The 19,487-nt window shown below is 36.4% G+C and overlaps 2 protein-coding genes and 1 long non-coding RNA gene across 4 annotated transcripts in view; 1 reads left to right on the top strand and 2 right to left on the bottom strand.

The window, feature by feature from the left end:
* LOC117240189 (ABC transporter G family member 20) overlaps positions 1 to 13,498 on the bottom strand; it is a 50,947-nt gene extending 37,449 nt beyond the window's left edge. Inside the window, exons 1-2 of the mRNA XM_033506134.1 lie at positions 13,036 to 13,498; positions 8,510 to 8,703 (exon numbers count right to left, since the gene is read on the bottom strand). Coding sequence (XP_033362025.1) covers positions 8,510 to 8,583 — 74 coding nt within the window. The 5' untranslated portion in view covers positions 8,584 to 8,703; positions 13,036 to 13,498. The remainder of the gene's footprint in view (positions 1 to 8,509; positions 8,704 to 13,035) is intronic.
* A 71-nt stretch (positions 13,499 to 13,569) lies between these two features.
* The window catches only part of LOC117240210, a 66,508-nt gene continuing 60,590 nt past the window's right edge, over positions 13,570 to 19,487 (top strand). Inside the window, exons 1-2 of the long non-coding RNA XR_004494639.1 lie at positions 13,570 to 13,775; positions 13,834 to 13,938. This is a non-coding gene — a long non-coding RNA (uncharacterized LOC117240210). The remainder of the gene's footprint in view (positions 13,776 to 13,833; positions 13,939 to 19,487) is intronic.
* On the bottom strand, positions 16,202 to 19,478 carry LOC117240202 (copper homeostasis protein cutC homolog). 2 transcript variants are annotated; one of them, XM_033506158.1, is made up of 3 exons: positions 19,298 to 19,478; positions 17,579 to 17,660; positions 16,202 to 17,299 (listed from the first exon to the last, which is right to left on the bottom strand). In XM_033506158.1, exon 3 carries the CDS (start codon positions 17,297 to 17,299, stop codon positions 16,580 to 16,582), a length of 720 nt encoding a protein of 239 aa, XP_033362049.1. In that variant the 5' UTR covers positions 17,579 to 17,660; positions 19,298 to 19,478; the 3' UTR covers positions 16,202 to 16,579. The 2 variants fall into 2 exon arrangements, with proteins under 2 accessions (XP_033362049.1, XP_033362050.1); XM_033506159.1 differs by lacking the exon at positions 19,298 to 19,478 and adding an exon at positions 19,093 to 19,221 and having other exon boundaries at positions 17,579 to 19,009.

Raw genomic sequence — 19,487 nt, 5'->3', positions numbered from 1 at the left:
AAAAACGCTCAACGATCTGATATCGAGATAAATATAAATACGACATTTGTCTCTAAAGAAGCCAAGAAACTCTACTTGAAACGAATATCATCAACGATCGATCTCTCAAGCGTTTCAATTTATTCTTCGACAAGCCGCGAAACTCGATGAAAAATGTTCTACTCTTTGCAGATCACATTTTCTTCTTTTTGTTTTCATCGATTCAATGAAATGTCTTGCGTCACGATTTCATGAGACGGTAATTCACTTTGCTCGCAATTACGTTCAGCACAATCATGTAAATGTATTCATGAGACACTACGTTCTATCGTACCATATTAGAGTCTGTATTTTCATTAACCAGAAATTACATAGTCAAGGCAATCGGTTCACATTCGATTCACTGTGTTTGACAGGGAAATTATTCGAACCTCTGCCACCTAACGATTTTCGAATTGAATTCTTCGTTAGAGAATTCTTTCCCTAGAAATTTCGTGCGACATAATCGTCGACCATTCGAAAGGCGATCGGAACCGTCACGCTCCATCGAACAACGTTTCGTTTTGTTAGTATAAACTATAGGATAGCGAATAAATCGTTTAATTAGTCGGCAAAGTTTAGCCGAGATTGCCAATGGCGATCAACAAACAATTTCTTTCCATATCGAGAAATAGCAAGCGTAATAGTGGTCAAGACGGTTTGCACTTTCCCCAGCATTGCGTAACACGGCTACAGTTCCTGACGTAATGTAGGCCTGATTAAATAACAGGAAATTATGCATCTTTTTTCTCTCGAAAATTGCTGCCATGATTCTACGAATTGCCGACACCTTTGAACATACGCAGCAAGCCTCGTTGCATTGTATTTATCCGATGAGACTATAAAATGCCAGTCTAACGTATGTTTATATTATACATTTATACATAAATTAGGAATATTGTAATGTTATAGCGTAATGCTCGTCGCATCGATTTTCCTTTCGACTTAAGGCATTTAAGGCTTTAGTTTCAAATTTTTACACTCGGGATCGGTTGACATAAATTGCTCTAAATGTCACGAAATTTCGTATTCACTTGCAAGTACTGAGAAATCGTGAGGCCAGAGATCGACGATCGTACGATGAAAATGTTGTCGTTAACGTTAGGAAAACTTCAATAATAGAAGAAAAATAATAACAATAATAAAAATTTAACAATAGGGAACGTTCTTTGGTACCGCGAGTCAGATCGCGAGCTTTCAGTTTGTGTTATTTAAGGAATTTACGCTGTTGAAATGCCGCCCACGAAATTCGTGATATTTTTAGAATATATCGGTAGGGAAAAGTACAGAGTAACGATTGTTCCTTCTTCTTTACTCGTATTTTTGCATACACATTTTCTTAAAGACCCACTGACTGAGAAAATATTCCAGCAATTTCTGATAGAAACTATGCTACAGAAATTACACGTTACAGAATATTCTACAAATTTTCATGAAATAAGAAACCTTTTTGGTTCCTCTTGGTTGGTTTCTTTCTCTCTTTGTTGCAACCGTCGTTTACAAATTTTAGCCTGTTTATGTGGTTCGAGGGATTGTCGAATATGCTTAGGACTCAGCGATTTAGATTTAGGACTAATCTTTTAGATTTAGGATTGAGATTAAAGATTTATTTCAAATTTCAGCCCAGAGGAGAATGTATTCGATGTGTTCTTTGCAAAAAAAAAAAAAAATGGGCTCGTGCTAAACGCATAAGAAACAAAAATAAAAAAAAATCTCCTACGTTGTGATTCTGACAAGTCGTACGATGATATTTTATTTCGTCTCTCTCGAAGGCTAATTAATTAATTAGGTTTAAAATATTAAATCGATGATTCATGTACCTAATTATTAGACCATCATTAGCTTATTAGATTACTGTTTGTAGAATGTAGAAAGCTGATTAATAGTTCGTCGTTGGATGACACAATTTTTCGCGATAAAAGTTGTCGAAGGTAAAACTTTGTCGATTCGAATCTTCAAAGATAAAGATTATTCGTAAAATGGCGTTTCATTTTATTGAAAGATGTATCTTTTATCTAGCCCAAGATGCCAGAAATAAATGGCTTGTTACGAGAAACCTATCGGGATGTATCAAATATAAAGCTTAAGATTCTGTAACATAACAAGTTTAACATTAAATTAGTCAATAGCGAAAAGAACAGCTGCGGCGTTTTCCAGTTGTTTCTTATGTTTTCTCAAAGTAGCAGCCTTTAGCCCCGATCTTCCACGCTAATTACCATAATTACCCAAGTGTACCGATGTTAAAGGCTATAAGAGTAATCGCATAAAAGCAAAAACGATCTGTCATTTTCCCGTGTCGACTCAGCTACCCCGAAAAGTGAAAGCGATTTACCGTTCTTCGATCCGTCGGCCATCAGATGCGAGAATTCGTCGGTTTCCATCATCGACCGAGAATCGAGTTGATAAAAATACCTACCGACTGGAAAAAGGGAGACGATAATCAGACAGCATTATTTTACATAACTGTCATTACTAGCAGGAACCGGGCCATTTGGCCAAAAGTAGATGAAATACGATTCTGTCCGATCCATTAAGTTATCGAAATATCAGTTTGATAACTTTCTACATTTTTTACTCGACTAGCGTCATTACTCTTCGATCGTTTTCACCAGAGACTGTCTTAAATTTCCCATTCATCTGTTCTTTAATAATCGATTCTTTCGATAACGAGATTTTACTAATAAAATCGGTAATTACCGATATCGTCTATCGTAAGTCGATATTACCTAGAGAAATTTTCTGTTTATTCGCTAAATAAGTTAAGTAGACGCGTAAATGAGTATCCTACGATGTACATAATCAGTGTGACGTAACAGATATGTGGAAAAGTGTATCCGTTAATGTCACGGTTCGATGCAAAGTGGACAAGGCAGTTGCAGTTTATTCGGTATGCGTAGTTCGTTCAACGCAGACACATCTTCTTCTTATCGATGGCAGGTTAATCCAAGATGGAGGGGAAGGTCTTTGCAAGGTCTCGTGTCGAGTTAGTGTCAGCCACCTTCGCGGGCTTCTTCGAGTAAAAGCGAAAGTGTGGATCGGTGCGCGTGCACTCGTCGATCGCCGTTGTCGCGTTTCGTGTGTACAACGAGGTCGAATTTTATCTATTTTTCTTTTCTATTTCCTAGACGCCTTACGTAAGATCGAATCAGGTGCTCGATTTTCCATAAATTTGCTCCTATTAATCGACGTTAGATGAGAAGTAGAAGCGCTATCCTTTGCTAACTTACAAACAGTGCTTGCAAATAATAGAAACAGAAAATAATGATACAGAGAAAATAAAAACAGAGAATAATAGGAAAATAGAAAAACAGAATTCCCGTGCAGTGAAATTTCACCTATAGCAGCCTTTATGAGGTAGAATTCGACCCACCTGTATTCGTTTTCGTGGCGTCAAATATCTCGTTTCTGATTCCTTGTAAATAGGCAACGTTTCGTACAGTTGAATTTTATCGGATTCAGAGGGATCACGCGATCCATGTGCGTACGTAGGCTGCTGTTAGACGCACTAGAATTGAATAAACACGATAATGATACCCTCAGAGACTGAAAACAGCGTGCGTGGAATTTGTTTACTGTAATCGCGAGAAGCAAATACGATTCTCAGTCGTGAGAAATGTAAATGTGCCAAAATGTACGTAACACGTAAAAATGGTAATTTAGACGTATTCGCGAAGAATAGGAATTTGTAGAAAAGTCCTGAATCCGTTCGTCGGATACCATTTGCAAATTGGAAAGATTAATTACAAAACGCTACGAACCACGTGTAACGATGGAACGATTTTCAATGTTAAGGGACTAGCGAGCCACAGTTCGAAGGCCGAAGACGACGCGACAAGTCAAAAGTCTATTGGGTAAGCAGATCGGTGAATTTAACCCTGAAATAACCGTTCTGGGAAAGAAGGACGGGCCAGACTTGAGAAACCGCTACGGGACATTATCGAAGCGGGTCGCTAAATGCGGCCAAAGGTATGGTATAGATGTGAAAGCGGTCAGTCCGGCTGCTGTGTTACGTAAACGCCAGGAAGAGCGTTCAAACGTTGATACATCGATGATCGTGCATCAGCCACTGAAAGACAGGGGTTTTCCCTTTGTACGAGCCTCTTCGTTTCGTAGCCTTGTGCTACTTTTCGGTGGCCTAACTGCAATTCCGTCGATAGAACTCGGTGATTTTCAATTAACCGCTCGCGTGTCTTGTCTCGATGAATCCAAACGATCATCGTATCGAGGAGAAACAAATAGCTAGATTGCACCGTTTGCTTGACGAAGCTCGTATCGTTACATATCGTTGGATCGCTGGAAGAGTGATACGTATGTCTGAGAAACTGACAATTTCGAGATATTTATAAAAATGGACTGGAAGTTTGAATTATTTTTTATAAGGCAGGTGTCGTTTCATTTATCATTATCGTGATATTTAACAGGAAGAATGTCGTAACTTAAAAATCCTCGTAATCCTTTCTTTAACGCTAAAACTATTAAATTGGTCAGAACGACTAGTTTATAACTCTTAATAGTAATTTTATTCGTTTACAACAATACATCGTATCGTTGATGAATCGAACGATGTTTGATAAACAATGTTCGATAAGTTACATAAACGGTATTTCGTTAGAAATTCTTGAAACTTAAATGAAATAAAGTATCGCGATATCATATATATGTACATACATATAACGCACGTGTGTGTGGAATAAAACGAATAAGAAAATATTTCAGTGGCAAATTCTACTTTAAACTTTCTGTTTATGCGAATCGATTTCGCCAAAAATTTACTTCTTTTTAGTTCCCTGTTACGTTCCTAGCGAACCAACGTACATTCGCTCTTCGCAATGATAGACGAGGTATAGAAATATCAAACGTTTGTTAACTTTGAACGAAAAGATTTAAGAATTGTTGGAAAAATATCACGTAGATTTTGAGAATCGATTATTAGAGAAAGTGACTACGTTAGGATTCGTCGGATAACGTCAGGCATCAGCTGGAACTTTCGTAGGAAGTGTAACAAATAACATGTTTATCAGATTTCAATACGATTAAATATAATCGTGACAGGTCCAGTATATTACAGTATATTTTGACGATAAATTGTTTTTATCAAATTCCACAAAACTTATATAACGTTGTCAAGTTGTGTTAAAAAAGTGCAAGCGTGATATCATTCGCGATAAATATCCATAGAATTCCATAATATAAAGAACGTCGTCGTTTTTCAATCTTTCTCCTTACTATAATTTATTTCGAGAATCTTCTCGCGACAACTTTGTGGCGATTAAAATTCCACAAACGAACGTGACGTTGAATATTTTACTGAATCAATATCATAAAGAAGAATTTGCATTAAAAAGGAAGACGAGCGAAGGAAAGATGTTTGAGTGTGAAGAAGCAAGAAGATTTCGTATTTTAATTGCGCTATCGATAAATGCATTCAACGAGCGTTCGTTCGTTTTGAAACGAACGTCGAAGCGTGGCACGCGTCGCGCGTGTTTATCGCGTTAACAATTATTGCGATAATATTTTACGAGATGCGCGAATGGCAATCGTTTCGTCGAGTTATCAGTTTTAGACGAGCTTACTAATTTTTCTTTTCTTTATTCCTCGATAGAGACATTTTATTCCTCGTTTTCCTTCTCGATTTTCTAATAAACAGTTTTATCGTTATACCATTTATCGTTGCTACATTTGCCATTCTAAAAAAAAAAAATAATTACACGCTATGACTTCAATGACGCTTCTTTGTTAACGTCCTTTGTTTTTTTTTTACTATTTAATAGCACCTACTTTACGTATTTATCGTTAAACATGTTGTTGGTGTTGTTCTCGTTTTATTTTCAATAAAAAGGAGGGTGAAAAAATTGTCGCAGCTATAATAATTGATCGCGTAAAAAATGAAATTATACTTATGTAATGCGCCGATGCCGAGTCATCGGGCAACGTATATTGTCTCTTTAATAATTATTAGTCGATGCTCGTTTTCATGCAAACGAGACGCCCGTGTCTCGTTGAATTATGCTAATTTTCCCTTGTCTTTCGTCACGTAACACAAATGGTAAGCGTGGTGCCATCTCTCGAGGTGTCTTCAGACTTCCTTTCCTTCTGATTCTCGCAACAAGAATCGGTACGTAAGGGAACAGCAAAACGTAATTTGCATTTAACAGTTTTTTAAATAAATGAATCATCCGATTTAAAATGATTACGCACTTTGAAATTTAATGACGCAATATACCGCGTAAGTGATTCATTTATTTCCACCATCATTAACGAATCCAATTCTTTCTCAATAATAACTGAGTCAGCTTGTTGATCTACATATAACCCTTTTCTTTTACTTTTTTAGCGCGAGCACTTGAATCTGATAATTTTCAATGTGAAAGACGTTTCGTACCAGCGCAGACTATATCTAGTTCAAAATATATTACACAACGACCTGCCGCTAATTGCGATTCATCGTACAAGCGTAACTCGTCAATTTACTTTTACTTAACGATGCTACTGTTGCTCGTTAGAACGATAATTCTATTTGATAATAAATCAAATAACAAAGTCGAGCAGCTCACGGTAAAAACGGTGTTCGTCGAACTTTTGAATCGAACTCATTATCTTTATCATCGAATGAAAATGAAATGCCTCTAATCAAAACGAATCTTATCAAGATTTTCACAATTTCACAATTGAACCAAGCATAGTTCTTCTAATTACGCTTACAGCGATCGTATGACGCGATCAATATTTTATTACGAGACAAAACTATCAGTATCAGAGTATTATTTCGTTTTCTCGGACAAAAAAGAAAAACGCGTACAAAGATTATCTTCGTTACGAGCCTCTCGTTTCTTCCAGGAAAATAGGTCGAAAGAATGGATTTCGTGGAAAATAATTCCGTTGAAGAGTTCACGATGGAAGATTCTCTACGAAGGAGAGATCGGTGTCAGGTCGATCTGACACAGCGTCGTATCGAGGATGCGTCGGTCGCGATCGTTCGTGTGTTTTGCCTACATTTTACCCTTTCACTGTGTAACGATAAAACGAACGAACCACGAGCGGACAGGTCTATTCACCGATACTTGCAGCTACTCGTCAGCCACTTTCACGCGCGATTGCGAACTCCGTCGCGAAGCGAAGTGGTCTCGTACCAGCGCGCAGTGGCTCTTGCAAAATTTGCCTCGCGCCTGCTGCGTCGTTCGTTGGCCGACTTTTCCGAATCGTTCCATCGCTTTTCTCTCTCGTTGAATATTTCTGGAAAACGGTATCCTCTTTCTCTCTTCCTTTGTCTTTTCGTTACACTTTTCTACATCGTTCCGCCGATTTATGAGGAAAAATTTCCAATCGATTCGGAAGATTAAAAGTACATAAAAGTACACGACCAAGTTTTCGAACACATAGAAATAGATCGTACTTTGTCTTCCATTTTCTTTAGAATTCTTTCAATTACCATGAGAATTAGAATTAGAGTTAGAATACAACGAATAGATGAATGATCTTTTCGAGAAAAAGCATACGTCGAAAGAAAGGGATTGTGGTTTTTGGGTTATTACCTTTTATATTTTCTTGGGGAATTTTTATTAGATTCAGAAATACCTGTTGTTTTTGGTCTCTGGCTGCTTTAGCTTGTACCTGCTCGGTATTCTTCGTATAATATAAGTTTGCGTAAATATAACTATCTGTAAGCTAATGATTCACAAAGAAAAACCTGATTCGTCCGTATTAGGATCAACAGAAAACTGGAATGTAAGTTACCATAAAATAGCTATATGTATTCAGTCGAATTGGTGGATTTCATGCAACGCTCACGTTCTTGCAACAGATTACAAAACCATGATCATGGCTTTATCGTAGAAACACGTGTGCTTTTTATGATGTCTAAATTACGATACTAACGAGCATTACCTTCTATTATTCTTGAAGATATCTCGTTATACTTTTAATGCTGTGCTATTGTATGGAAATACTAAACATTTACTTTGCAATTCATCCTAGTTAATTGATTTAACACGACTTTCTTTAAATTCACTTTAATTAATACCTACATTTCCAGCTTTTTATTCCTGACTATACTCTTCGTGTTAAGATAACTTCAGCTTTGAATCTTGACATAACGATGAGTTTATCCCATTGCTGTTTAATTTCTATCTCTTAGTATATTATTTAGTATTATTCGTTTATACAAAACACGTAATGTAATATCGCACAAAACGGATACGAAAAATAGCGGGGTAATTGTAATCTACGTTTCTTTTGAATTTGAATTTATATCGTGTTGTACACTCCAGTGAACTTTCACCTATGTCAGTTTTTAAGGATTAAGAACGCCAGTATGTTACTCTGTACATTGTTCGTCGTAGCAATATCAAATATAATTTGCATAATTGTTACGGTGACCAATATAATCGCAGGAGAGTCGAGTACAGAGTGAAGCCGTGGCTGGTTTCTCCGATAGACGAAAGCAAAGTAAAAGTGGAAGCAAGTGCAAACAAATTTCAAACGTGCTACTCACGGGGTCAGTCCGTCGCTCCAGCTGAACATCTTCTTGATCTTTTCTCTCGCTTTTGGGTCGCTTTTATCCTCCATCTTGATCAGCGTTCTTTTTGTGACTTCCGTACAAATTGGTTGAAGACCTTGCAAAAGGTATCTCTTGCTAAGATTTTTCAATGACGACGCATCCTCTTTGTCACACGCTTTAACGGCACACTGAAAACAATTGAATATGTTTGATTAATACGGGAGAATGATATTAATATGGACTTTGTACTTGGAGATTTCCTTTTTTAGAGAATAGGTCTAACCTTTGTTTTTTCAATTCTCGTTAAAAATAAGAATGATAATAACATAAAAATAGATTGACGTCACAGTACGTGCTTTGCAAGCATACGCCAACGCCTTTTCAAATATTTCCGTGTAATTTGCAATGCAAAGCTGTTAATAGGGTAGTAATGTATACTTATTTTGATTTTTGACTATAAGAATGATTTATCCAAATCCTTAAGAATCCTTTTCATGAACTACGAATACACAATTTAAATGCAAATGAACGCGCAATATTTCTTGAATTAAGAACCATGCGCAATTATGCGCCAATATGTACAATTTTATTATCGAACGGCGAGGACGATTTACTAAGCATTTTTAAAACATTTTCATAAACTTCTAATTACAATTTAAACGAAAATATATTCGACGACGTTTGATATTTCGTGAGATCAAAATCAAGAGTATACACATCGCGATTATCGAATGACGATTATGACTCGCCAATAATCTTTACAACATTTTCACATTCATCGAGTTGATAATTTCAACGTAAATGAATCTTTCGCGAGATTTATCTCCACCGTCAGGATGGTTACCACATTTACGACATCTTTTTCAAGAATAAGTTCCAACCGGATGGAAAGATTTTTCCCCAGCGAGAGAAACCTAAACGCCTAAACTCTAAATTGTGTTTAGAAACCAATACTATTTCTCCACGCTTTCGCAGACCCAGAAAAGCGATCCGTTTCTTCGAAGGATGCATAGGCCCCGTGGAACGAGTCGCGTGCCCATTCGTGACAATGGCGGAAAGTGAAACTGTTTTACAGCGACTACGTATCCTGCGAGCAACGTCGTGTGCCTTAGATCATTACGAAGAAAGCGTGCTGTATAATAATTTGTCAATGGGATAGAAAATATGACGATCTAAGAATAGTATATGCATTTTCCTTGGCGCGCTACTGTCACGGAATCTTTTCTTCGTCGCTCCTCAACGAATAACTTGTAACTTCGTTCCAACAATGACGTTGCTGTTTGAATTATTAATCAAACTAAATATTGTTTCTCCTCGTGAACGAGTATCGGCCAGGCCATTAATTATGAGATTGATGTCAAGGTTAAGAAAAAAAGGAGATGATCTCTTATGCAAGGATCGGCAAATGTCGACCTCCGAGGTCACTGGAATGGAAAAATCGGCATTCGAATGAAAGATAGCAAAAGAGAATTGCAAGATCTTTGATTGGATCGAAAATATTCCAAAAATTCATCGAGCAAATCTTTCGAGGTAGGAATTTCGTTATGCTGTTGGACGATCGAGATCGTTATCACTCAATCGTGAAACCCCAGACGGATCTTCGATCTAAAAACGACGGAAATTATGAATCAAGACCTCAGTCTGATATTTTTTCAACATGCGATTCATTTAATTGGTACCGTACGGAGATTTGAACATTAATTCTGTTGTTATTTATCGATATGCAAGTAGCTGTACCGAGATTGTGTATAATTATTCATGGAAATTCATGGAGATTTAATAAATACCGGATAGGTACAGCAATTCCATTGACATCTTCTTCGAAATTAAAGCAGAAGGATTGTCTTCGAGTTCTACTTCTTCTCGTGCAACTGGATTGTCTAACTGTTCAGATAATCATCCTATTGTGTCCACGAGCGGCGTTCGCGTCGTTGACCGCGCAAGAAAGTGGAGCTCCGTCGATCTAAGCGGAAGTGCCACCAAAATGATCGCTGGATGCGGTCGATGTTAATTTCATTTGGTATTCAACGTGTTGCATCCACCTACTCCATTAATTAGTTTCATTTCATCGAGATTTCGTTCACTCTATGCAGTCACGATTTTATTCTCAAAACTATGCAAAGTAAGAAGATCGTATTCTACTATTTTTCGTATTTTAATATTTGTAATTTACGTTTTAAAATCTTTAACACGTAATCCTAACGAGAAACCAATAACGATTCTAGAACGTAGCAGGATTAATAGCAGTATTATAATATAAAATAGCAGATTAATGGCAGAGCGATTAAAAGACAATTTACAGACAAAAAATGGGAGATAAGAAGTTGGAAGATAATTTAAGGAAACAAAAAGTATCTGTCCATTGAAATGGCTCATAAAATAACCGGATTATTTGCACTTGTTGCGATTTGAATACAAATCTTCTGTTTAATGTTCTAAGTTTGCTAATTCGTTGCAATAATTCATTGTTAGAATAATGGTAAATTGCGATGACGCGAATACTGTGGATAATTAAGGAGGTTTTTATCCGATGGAACGGAGACATGTAAATAGGGGAACGAATTCTCGAAACGATTCGACTTCCTGTATAATAAATTCGTCTGAATCTTTTTTAAATCGCGAACGCAGCTGCGGAACCCGGTCTTCTCGGGACGACGATGCGTGTTCGCAATATAAAGAGAGTAATTGGCTATCGAGTCAGGTTAACAACTTCTGTTTTCAGGACAAAGAGTAGCTGTATGAACGATGGGAGTTGAAATAAAACTGCGTAAGGTTAACAAGTTCGTTTTAATAAAATATGATATTTAATAAAATATAACGTTAATAATTTAATAAAATATAATGTTTGCTGCGGTTTACGAGTTATACTTAAGTATCTAGATTACGAAAATCTAGAAAAGATGTCGCTCCAGTTACGCGTGGACCATGTGATGCGGCGTTTTTCTACAGTTTACGTGTTCGTGTTATGTGAAAGTGTTGCGCGTGCGTCATTCGACGAGTTCTAATTGCTATTCCGTACCGTTCGGCAAATTCCCTTCCGTTACTTCTTACGTCTTATGTAAAACTGGTAAAAGTCGAGATTTCGTCAAAGTCGAAACCATGATCCGTTCTCTCTGTTGATCTGTGCGATCATTGACCAGTTATTCGCAAAGAAAAAAATAGTACCGTTAGAGACCGTGAACGGTTCCGAGGGATTTGCTATCGCCTCTCTTGGTTTGTCCAGCGCAACGTGGATAAACGATACGAATGACTAAAATACTCGATAGAAATGCACCTCTCGTGCTACACACGTAACTTGGGTTATTCAAGTCTTATTTGGGTTGCTCGTGTCGTATGTAAAAAAATCGAAAGTACACATCGAGATACTCTCATCGAGATTAAACCTTTGTCTTATGATCTTTCTTAGCAGCTAAAGTAATCGTTAATATCCCGCTATTTTTGTACTTTATTAAGTCCAAAATATCGAGATATCATATGAAAGTGTTATTTGATAATTTTTAATTAAGGGATCGAAAAATCTTTCTCTAGCTAAGATAGTAGTTCGAATTAAAAATGACATTTACGAATATAACCTACTTTCGTTGAATCAAAGCCATAATGCGTGTCACGAATGCCAGGCAATATTATAAGAGGCTTTCGCATCTTTTAAAAATATTTTTCTAGGCCATCCAAAAAATTCAACTGACCACGTGTGATCATGTGGCAGGTGATTTTCACACTTTTGAAATACACTGTATATGTACTAAGCTGAGAAATATAATAATAATAATAAATAAAAAGGTCAATTCGAATAGACACCTGGTTTGTATTTTCAAATTAAATCAAATGGTAGTTGCTGATTTGCTTTCCATTAATATCGAAGATAGATATCTATATATATAATGTATTATTGTACCAGATATACAACTTGTACATATATACGACAGACACGTGCAACATATAACTTGGCTCATAGAGAAGTGTATCATACAGTTTGATATAAGCGATGGTTTTATTTGGAGCAGAAAGAACGTATTTTTAAAAGAACGTATGCTTTCATTTACTAGCCTCGAATGAAAGTAGGTCAACTATAAAGGGTTTTGTGAAATATTATGTAAATTTCTACATTTCAAACTGTCAGATATATACATACAACTAACGAGATTGCACATATGGTGAATTGAGAATTTAATACCCGTACAGCTTTTCCATTGCTTCCTCGTTACACTTCCCCGACTTCACTCGTCACCTCTTTGATTTCATAAGACCGAGCACGCGTCTACATCGTAACACGCATGAAATCGGTGATACATTGCAACCACTGGCTTTTTTACATGTTAAAGAGGAAGTACTATATACAATACAGGAAGTGCATATATACATTTTGTCAGAAACTTCGAGAATCGAAATATAATACATGGTTACTCTTGCAACTGGATGCTTTCATAGAATCGAACGGATGACATGAGTTTCTCGCGCGATTTCTGCAGCACAGTATTACATTGTGTGATGCACCTATTTTAAAATGTTGGCAAAGTTACCTTGGCGATATCGTGTCTCCGCGCCTGATTTATATCTTGACAAATACTTTAACGTACGTCGAATAAGTATAATTGTGTGTGTATTTCAGGTCCTTGCCAATTCTTGATAACACATATACGATAAAACGATGTTGTTACTTTTGAACATGTCTGTTCACAACGTGAATCAAATCAGGTGTCTTCGCACGTAAGTGAGAAAATTGATATTGATGCAAAGTTGCAGTATATTTTTCACACTTGTCACACATTCAGTGATACGAAAATAACCTTGCATTCCAATGCAAGTTGCGAAAATGCGTCTGCGGACCGTGTTCGGATATTCCTCCGTGTATTTCTAGGTTACATGAGGGGAACGGATGGACCGTCGCGAGATGAGACAAAGGGAATCAAAACGAGATATGCACCGTGGCAGTTCACGGAGAAGGAAGGACGAGGTTTGAATGCACGGATGAGGACGCCCGAACGGTTTGAACGTCTTTCTCGCACTGAGAGACGAGTCCAGTTGAGCAATAACGCACAGCCACCGGCAGTCGAGCGTTCACGTACCAACACACATTCTCTAGGCCGACGCACCTTACAGGGGTATGCGCGCGCGTCTGCCACTTGCCGGTAAATACATACGCTCCCCACTGGTCAACTTATGGGCGACGAAGCAGTTGGCAACATTGCTAAAAAATCTCGACCCCTTGATCCTTCGTGCCAGATTCCAATGATCGTGTTTTTCTTTATCGCTTCCGCAGGTAAGAAACTTGTATATCAACTTTAAACGATCGATTACTTGATTATTCATTTGCATAGGACTTTCGGATCGACGGTGATCCTGTCTGTAAGTGAACAATACTGGAGATTATTCGAAAGGCAGATTGAATGGCTGATTTGTCATTGCGCGCCATTTGGTTTTCGGTAAGTGACAAAGTTTAATTGTTTCTTTTATAGTGGAACTATCAGAGCGGTTGATTATATAACCTTCGTAGGAATTTTGTGAATTTAGAGCGGTACAGTTTTTATAAATCATTATTTGCACTATGTAGTTTTTGTGTACAATGGTTCGTGAAAGTGTAATATTCGAATACTCATCATAGAAAACTTTTATCGATAACATCATGTTATACACTTGTTCGTTTTATACATGTAACGAGACATTGGTATCATGATTATATTGATAAAATTTGAGGCCAATCTGAAAATGTATATAAGTAATTAGTAAAAAATTATAAATATCCTCGCTGAATATTGAGGCTAACTAATATATTGAATAATGGATAGTTTAAATACTTTTATGATCTCTGAAAAATATGTATTTGCACTAAATATCTTGTAGCTTCTATATACATTTTTACATCTGTTTCAGACTTTATCAATGTAACCCCATATATATAATGTAACAATGATGGGTGTGTCTTATCAAAGAATGAAAGAAAAGTGAAAAGCGTTTTATAGAATACACATAGTATATATACTCATAACAAGTTCTACAAGTTATACTCATAACAAGATCGTAATATCTTTTTCGATACAAGTTTTATACTTTAAGAAGTATGGTAGTTTTAGTATTAGCCAATCTCGTAGCATTGATAAATTATTCGATTAATAATTAATCTTACATTTAGTCTCGTATTTCTTTTATGTCGATAAATTTCGAAGAATTCATGGAAATCTGCATAAAAAGGAAATCCTATTTTCTATTGTCGACACATTATCCAGTTAATAATCAATTTTGTGACATTTCTCTATATCGATGAGCATTGAAAGATGGTTAGTAATGTACATAAAAAACAGAAATTTCTTGCGAAACTGGACATTAACGTTAGGTTTTGAAATAAGTGTTTCCCTCTCGATCGTTTCTACCTTCCGAGGTTATTTTCAAATTCCCGTTCACTGATGGCAACGCGCGCGCGCGTACACACAATCAAGTATGTTTGTGATTGCACCACGAAACCGTAAATGCGTTACAAACGTATACATCGATTCTGTGCTCGTGTGTGTTTTTTTACACGTATATACGTGTCAAGTAGCTTTCGATTCCACAGACCTAATGCAAGTGTGCGTGCATGTACGCACTATTCTTCACGTTGCCCCGTAAATCGAAAGTGCACGGTCTGCAGTTGGTCGCTAGTGCCGTCATCTTCCGCATGCGAGGACCCCTTATGCACCGACCTGTTGCGCAAATCTTTGCAATTCGAAATTAGTCGCAAAGATATTCGTCGCGAAATTATTGCATCGCTTGCAACACTCGTGTCTCTTGAGCGATCTATGAAAACCCGCCATTATGATACTATGCAAGTGGCCACTTCAAGTCGAACGCATAATTTTTGTTGAGACCGATCGAAATGTTAACTCATTAAGGATTAAACGATAAAATAAGGTAAAAGTTGTAATATTATAGGATATTAATTGGACATTACCATATCAATGGGAAATGTAATATTTTTGGAAAATATAAATAAAGTAATTTACGTACAGCGAAGGACAAGGGTATTCGTACAATTGGAACGTAAAAATAAAAATGGCTGATATAGAACAATCAGATGACTTGTAATTGTGATGTACAATTTCGTTTATTTTATCACCAAGCTTATTGTGATTATGCAAGGGAATTTAATAGTGTCGGTAACATGTGACCTGTAACTTGTAATATCTTACTAATGATACTAATTCAATTATGCAAGAGGACCTTGATAGTGTTTATGGGGTTTGGAGGATTCAAATTTCATGTTTAATGGTATACTAACAATTAATATCAATGTGCATACGTACAGTTTATAGTAGAGCATATATTATTGAAATACTAGACTGATATTAGAGTAATGATTATTTAAAAATTAATTTTTAAAGAAAAACTATGATGAAATGTAGACTCCGAGTTAACTTTCTGCATGCATAAAGAAGGACGTCGAGATAATTTCAAAGGTTCTGAATCATCGAATGATTGTTCTCTATTCTTCGCGACAGAATAAGGTAATCCTTTCTCATACATAATTTCCAACGCGTAACATAGATTCTACTTATTCTATGTACTGTGAAACCATTACGATTTAAACGCTGACATCTGCTGAACTTATTGTGCAGAAGAATACGTTTGCATTTTAAGGATATTTGTGTTGATATTACAGTGTCTAATCGAGATAGGAAATTATATTTTTATAAAATCACAATACTAGCATTCCAATCATTTTTTCATACAAGTATTTATTTATATAACTTACATTATTAATTTAATTTTGCTATTGCGCGCACTTTTTCGTGCCTTTTATGCCGCTTTAAAGTTAGTGTATCTGCGTAACTCATATCGTCGTATTTTTTCTCGATTTCGTACTTTACGGAACAATAGATATTGCAATTTACGTTCAAACATGATTCAACATTTTATCAATTTTTATTGAGATCGAAATTCAGACAATTTGAAACATCTTTTTGTCTAATATAAAGTTGTAAAAATTTTTTGATAAATATTCGTTTATTATGAACTATTATTTATTAGTGTTTTTGACAAGTAGAATTGTTGAAAGTGTTGATAAAATCATGGAAATCATCAAAATCATATTCAAGAAACAACTGAAATAGTTCGAATCATTTCTTCTACCATTTCCTTGTCAGTCACCATGATACAAGTTTCTTTATTAGCGCCAATTTTAACTCTATTTGTACCATGCGAAGTTATCATCTTTCTAGCAGATGCATGAAACTCTTCCGCTCCAGATGCCACTTTTATTTTTAAGATATTATCTTTAGTAATACCAGAACCTGGCATCACAATAATTTTATTTTGAGCCTCTTGAACGAGCTTCTGTATCAATTCTAACCCCTCCTCGGCAGTATCCTTCTGGCCAGAAGTCAGAACCCTTTTAAAACCGAGGTTTATTAAAATTTGCAAGGATTTTAAGGGGTCGTTGACTTCGTCGAAGGCTCGATGAAAGGTTACTGGTAATGGTCGAGCAGCAGAAAGAATGTCCTGACAAGATTTTACATCAATTTCGTTGTCTGGTGTCAATGCACCAAAAACGAATCCACTAGCACCGTGTTCTTTCAATAGTTCTAAATCCAGTAGCATAACATCCATTTCTTCCTTCGTGTATATAAAGTTTCCAGAACGTGTTCGAAGCATAGCGTAGAGTGGTAACGGTGAAATGGTTTTGAGTAATTGAATAAAGCCAGGAGTGGGCGTTAAACCACCCTCGGAAAGGGCAGAGCAAACTTCGAGTCTCGTTGCACCACCTCTGATCGCGTTTTTCGCCGATTCTATAGAATCGATGCAGATTTCCATCTGAAACGTCGATTGTGTTGCAAAAGGATACGTAGAAAGAGCTGTTATTTAATCCATCAACGACCAAGCAATGAAATAATATGTGAAAATACAATATTACTGCACAATAACAAATGAAAAAATTTGAGAACTTAAAAATTTGATAATTAGAAAATCTGAGCACGTGAGAATTCGTAAATTTTAAATTTAGGAACTTTAAAAATTAAGAAGTTGGAAATATAATGTGAAGAAATAATTAATGAGTCTTGAATGGATTAAACAATCATGGTGCATGCTTACTGTTCCTGTTTGAAAGCGTTGCCAATTTCCCGCTAGAGGTTACGACGAAGAAAGTAACTAGCTGATTGTACTTTGGTACTCTCTGTTCGAAATAAACAATGATAACAACCGAGAGAAAATTAGAATGCTCACGCTTATTGTTCTAGTAGTTCCACGGTATAGGTGCTGCCATTACCACGCAGCCAAGTGTTGAAAGTGTTCGCGCTAGCATATACAAGAACCTATTCAATTCCACCATAAACGAGGTATACTTAGCTGTGTGGCTCCACGCTACAAGAACCTATTTCGTTGTACGGTTCTATGGAACTGTTCATACTTTTCTATCCAAGATAGATAGGTATGAGAATAACAAAATCACGCGATAATTAAGGAATGCCTGAGAAAGAGAAATTGTTTATTATAATCTTTTTAAACAAGAAACGAAAATCTCTCTTTTTAAACAAGAATGAAAGAGATGGAGGGACTGAGAGTCGAAACATTCGGCAACATGTAAAGATCTGCGACAAGCTGAGATTTTTTACTCAAAACTCAAACTTTCTTTTGTCTTATTTATTATGGAAATGCAATGCGGTAACTTTAGAATACAGCGAAGCGTCTTTACGTTAATCGCCATCGTTGGTAGTTGCTAGTTGTCATCTTTGAGGTCGGTTCCCACTGGTCGAACACTGGAGTTTGTGAACTGTTCCCGTACAAATTCTCCAGTGGAAATCCTCTGTTCGTTTCCAGTTCGCGAACAGCTCTCAGGACTGTTGAGATTACAGAGCACGTTCCCACTGGCGGATATTTCCATTGTGGACATTGTGGATTTATCTTTCCGGACACTATTACGATGTTGATTGGGGTTCGGAAATTTTAACTACCAGTGTTCGCGAGTAGCAGTCATAAAAGTTTACTTAAATGTGCAAGAGCATGTTCATAAACAGCGTTCTTGAATGTCACTCATCACCGAGCTGTACTCGTGATACGTAGTCGTAACAAAGCAAATACTTGCTTGTCATCTCTAGTTGATTCTCATTATTGCTAGTTTACTTGTTATTTCTAGTTGTTAGCACTTGTTTCAATAGCTTTTTCCCACAATAGTGGATGGTTCTTCGAGTTAACTGGTTTTATTAGTCTGCGGAACACTTGCAAATGCCAAACAACCCCAAACGATCACAACATTCGATCAACTCAGTGATGATGACGACTATGCAATTACCGAGAGGTTCTTTTTCTGCAGATACGTCACCTCAGATATATTATTCGTAGCCTATCAACTACTGAAATTACTTTTAAAATGAAATTTATTTTTAATTATAACAACAACATTATCGCGAGGGAAATAAATTTAATATTAAACCTAAAAACTTATCCTGTATAGAGAATATATTAAAGTTATTGCGTCATTCCTCTGATTTATTATCGTTTGGCAGGAAATATTATCTTTTTTCCCTAAAAAAAGATGTAATAAACAATTAATTTCTCTTTCTGAGGTAACTAAGTGTAATTATTGCGCCATTTTATTATTCTCATACTTGTCTATCTCGGATGGAAAAGTATGAACTTTTCCGTAGAATCATACAATGAAATAGGCTCTTGTAGCGTGGAATCACAGCGAGTATACTTTGTAGTAGAACTAAGTAGGTTCTTGTATATGCTACCGTGGAACACTTCCAACATCTGACCGCTGAGGGCAGTACCAGTCTGGGAACAACCAGAATCATAAACACGAGCACTCACATTTCCTCTCTGATATCACTGTGACAGTTGTCTTATTTTGAAAATAACATCGTATTATTTATCACGAAAGATTGATATTGGAATTACACAGATTCTCTGATCATCTGCTTTAAGAAGCGCGATACTTAATAAATTGAGATAAACGAAAGAAAAACACAAAGATGCGAATAATTAATACACGTGGATGGTA

Source organism: Bombus vosnesenskii, unplaced genomic scaffold, assembly GCF_011952255.1.
Source record: "Bombus vosnesenskii isolate JDL3184/JDL3185 unplaced genomic scaffold, Bvos_JDL3184-5_v1.1 scf7180000014579, whole genome shotgun sequence".
Lineage (NCBI taxonomy): Eukaryota > Metazoa > Arthropoda > Insecta > Hymenoptera > Apidae > Bombus > Bombus vosnesenskii.
Note: the sequence above shows the minus strand (reverse complement) of the source record. Positions and strands in the feature narration are given on the sequence as shown.